Source organism: Triticum dicoccoides, chromosome 2B (assembly GCF_002162155.2).
Source record: "Triticum dicoccoides isolate Atlit2015 ecotype Zavitan chromosome 2B, WEW_v2.0, whole genome shotgun sequence".
Lineage (NCBI taxonomy): Eukaryota > Viridiplantae > Streptophyta > Magnoliopsida > Poales > Poaceae > Triticum > Triticum dicoccoides.
The window spans coordinates 195,057,710-195,061,488 of record NC_041383.1 but is presented as its reverse complement, the minus strand read 5'-3'; the positions used below and the strand labels follow the sequence as shown (position 1 = coordinate 195,061,488).

The window sequence follows — 3,779 nt, the reverse complement described above, 5'->3', positions numbered from 1 at the left end:
AAATGAGTACAAGTTTAATTACGTACCAAATTATAGTAATGCGTGTACTTTTTCCTTCTAAATTTTGAGAGGTTAAGCGCAAAAAACAAACGCATATATGCATCAATGTGGGATGATGGGAGCCATGGCTCCTGCCAGTCCCCCTGCCTCCGCCGCTAGTTGGGCATCAGGAGGATCGCATGGGTAGACTTCTCTTTTGACCACGCAATCAAGGAGCGGGTGAAAGATCGACCGTTTATGGTTCCTCACCACAAAGGGGCACACGGCTGGGTGCGCAGTCCACGCTGAGCGAGCCTATATGCAGTCCAGCAATCAAAGAAACCTTGGTACGACAAATAGAATAAATAATTTCTTTTCACAGGGCCAACAAACCTCATGTTGCTACATATGGACGTGTCAGGCCCGTTGCACGCCAGTGCTACCACATGTCGACTACGAGCTGCTACCACCACCACTAGTAGGTACATTATCTGCAGTGGAGAGAAAGCAAATCCGAACGAACTGGAGGACGACGTCGTGCAAGCTAGCCTCTCCACATGTTTTTCTCTCTTTATTTACACCGTCTGTCTACAACCGGAGCCACTGCTCGCCGTTGATGTAGTCCCGGCCGAGGAAGGGGCGCGCCTCCTCGTAGGTGAGCGCCCGCGACCACGGCACCCGCTGCCGCGAGCTCGCCCCGGGCCCCTTGCACTTGTACTCCCCGAACATCACCGTCCTGCACGCACGCCCACGAGACAATATCAACAACAAAAAGCTCAGCCACACGCGTCACTTTCCCATGGATTTCTACCATGATCAGGTAGTTGAGGTCGAGGAGAGGAGAGGGGAACGTGGCGGCCGGCGTACGTACTTGGTCCTGGCGCGGTCGCCCCAGTCGCTCCAGCCCTGGGGCACGACGATGCCGCCGAGGTCGCAGAAGGCGTACACCACCCGGGCGTACCTGCCCCAGGCCCTGCCCAGGTACAGCATGCCGGAGCCGGTCAGCCGGCACCCCACGAACGAGAACCCCGACTCATCCGACGCCGAGCTCCGCTGCGACGCCGCGATCGCGCCGTAGCTCGTCGCCACCGCGTGCAGCGCGCAGCCCTGCAGCAAAGTGGTCAGTTCCCGTTCATCGTGTCAAAGAAAAACGTACTAGTACTACTAGCATGCATGCCGTGTAACGTCGCGTTCATTCGTTGACGCTTTGACTTTGTATATTTTTGGGGTCACTGACAGTCGCGCATGCTGAGATTACTAAGGGAATGTGACCACAAAAGGTGTTTAGCATAGGTTTGTGCAAGAGCGTTGTGGGCATTGTGCCTAGCTACCGGATCCCACTAATCTAACCATTTAAGTGCTAATCAAGCTGTGTGCCACACTACATACTAGAGAGCCTACGCGTCAGACACGTCAAAAGTGAGGAAACCAAGTGTCATATACCAGCCAGTGCTTGCTGTAAGAAATGGAATGGAATGTCAGGGATTGGTGCATGCCTGAATTGTGAAATTTGTGATAGCAACCACCAAGAATAATTATTCTGGTCCATGGAAGGGAGGACATGTAGATGGCAAGGCAGCAAAATCAGCATCAAAATAGTACAGTGTGCACAACTAATTTTTACCTAGCAACATGGCAAAAACCGTAGAGAAAATGTGGGTGGTTGATACACAAGAACGTATTGAGTGCAATACCAAATCTTGGACAATCTTTCGGTACCTGGTACAGTGACCTCGCGTTCCCGAAAATGAAATCAATGGAGCCCTGGATGTCGCAGTTGTACAAGTAGTGCCTCCCGATGTTGTCGAACAGCGTATCCTGGGTCCCCAGTATCCTGCACCTGTACAGCATGGTCTTGTCGCCGGACAGCCGCAGCGCCACCGCCTGCATCCCCACCGCTCCCGGCGGCGCGGCCGGGGCCGAGTTCTGCACCGATCACAAACGCATAAATCACATTTTGATGCAAGAACAGCTGATCGACCATTTTCATCTTCATTTTGCAACAGGGAGCTATAATATTTAACGTGCCTCGAAGGTGATGTGGCTTGCGCAGAAGTAGTCGGCCTCGACGGCGAAGGAGGCGGAGTAGAAGGTGCCGACCTGGTGCCCCGACCGGTCGATGTCCGACGCCCGCGCGTTCCAAGTGATCACCGTGCGCCCGGTCCCCATGCCGATCAGCGACACGAACGGCTTCGTGATCGGCACCGTCACCTTCTCCCTGCATCCACCGCATCCATTACCTAGCTTGTTAGTTCAGTTGTTACGCCGCCCAACATATGCACAAAAAAGAATTGCTCAACAAAAAGAACCCATTTGGTATCAATTCGTGCATAGAAAATACAGTACGATATTTTGCCTGATTAGAAGCAGCATACTCTACAAATTTAGTAGAGCCTGCATTGTGTAGTCTGCAGGCACTAAGATAGAAATGGAAATTACTAGCTACTGTAGCTGCTACCGGATGACTAGAAATGGCTGTTGAGAAGCTAGGAAGGGAGGAACACACTGTAACTTAATGGCCCCATTAACTCTTGAAGGCAGTTACTGCGAACTCGAGATCGATCGAGGGGCGGACGGGCGGATCGCCTCACCTGTACACCCCGGGCCTGACGAGGATCTTGACCCGCCGCGTGTTCCCGGCGGGCACCATGTCGACGGCGCCCTGCACGGTCCGCGAGTGCCCCGTCCCGTCCTGCGACACCACGATCGTGCTCACGCCCACGCCCCCGCGGCCCGCCGCCGCCGACTTGACGTCCACCGGCGCGCCGCGGATGAGCCCCGCCACGGCCGGCATGGTCAGGTCCTCCCACGTGATGAACTCGGCGCTGGCGGCCGACGCGGCCGCCAGCAGCAAGCCGAGCACGACGGCGCAGCTGGGCCGCTTGCCCGCCGCAGCGGCGGCCATGGACTCCTAGCTCTAGAGCGAGTGTGTAGGTCAGATCGTCACGCTGGAATCGGTGAACTGGATGGTGATCGCGCGCACGAGAAAGCACGTGGCTTGGGAGGGAGACGGCCGGCTAGTCGAGGGAGCTGATCAGCTTGGCAGAGGATATATAGAGGAGCTCGACCGGTCGGAGGGGGGCTACGCCTAGGCGTTACTGGCACCAGATGACATGATCGGAGTGATGGTATATGTGATGATGATATGAAGAAGGGAAGAAGGAATGGGTTGGGATGGAATGCAAGAAGACGTTGGAGGCGTGAGGAAGTGGTGACGCCATTAAATATGGGGAGCGCCCGCCCGGCCGGTCGGCGGGTGCCAGCCAGCTCCCCTCTCCGACGCACAAATCGTGTCTACTTCGGTGCGCCGGAGCGAGAAGAAATCGATCATCGATCAGGCCATCAGGGCAGGAAAAGGAGCTGATGTTGTGACACTGTTGTGTGCACGCCGGCCGGTTCTCTGCACGGAAACGAGAGTGGTTCCGTATGGGAAATCTCGGGTAACCGACGCCTAAAGCGCGCGTGAGGTATGTGAGATGTTTTCGTACACCGCACGAATACCCCGTTAGTTCGCGCCACACACTACAAAAGTCGATTCTAGCAGGCTAGCTAGCTCTAGGGGTGACGATCGAAACGGCGACACACGTTGCACGTTGAGAGAAAACTGGTGTCCAGTCCAGGGAATTTGTAAGGGTTACAGGTTAAAAAAAATTATTGTTGCGATTATAATTGGTAGTGCATGCCGTAATGGTTGGCGTTTATTTATGTCATTTTTCCAAGATGTGGGACTGGAAAGGTTGGTCATGGCTTGTGCGCGAGGGAGCATGTAGATTTGTTTGGGGAGTTTTTGTGTTTAATTA

The 3,779-nt window shown here is 54.6% G+C and overlaps 1 protein-coding gene across 1 annotated transcript; it reads right to left on the bottom strand.

Annotated features, from left to right (window-relative positions):
- Positions 1-323: 323 nt before the first annotated feature.
- LOC119363022 (pectinesterase QRT1-like) lies at positions 324-3,276 on the bottom strand. Its single transcript, XM_037628322.1, has 5 exons — positions 2,571-3,276; positions 2,008-2,197; positions 1,699-1,905; positions 851-1,086; positions 324-715 (listed from the first exon to the last, which is right to left on the bottom strand). The coding sequence occupies exons 1-5, from the start codon at positions 2,882-2,884 to the stop codon at positions 568-570; spliced, it is 1,095 nt and encodes a 364-aa protein (XP_037484219.1). The 5' UTR covers positions 2,885-3,276; the 3' UTR covers positions 324-567.
- Between the last annotated feature and the right edge of the window lie 503 nt (positions 3,277-3,779).

What these genes read in the sequence shown, in the direction of transcription:
- LOC119363022 (XM_037628322.1), bottom strand. Translation starts at nt 2,884, where the DNA reads ATGGCCGCCGCTGCGGCGGGCAAGCGGCCCAGCTGCGCCGTCGTGCTC. An exon ending in ACGCGAGGTCACTGTACCAG is followed by an intron (nt 1,087 to 1,698) that starts GTACCGAAAGAT and finishes ACTTTGCTGCAG; the next exon opens with GGCTGCGCGCTGCACGCGGT. An exon ending in GGCGACCGCGCCAGGACCAA is followed by an intron (nt 716 to 850) that starts GTACGTACGCCG and finishes GCGTGCGTGCAG; the next exon opens with GACGGTGATGTTCGGGGAGT.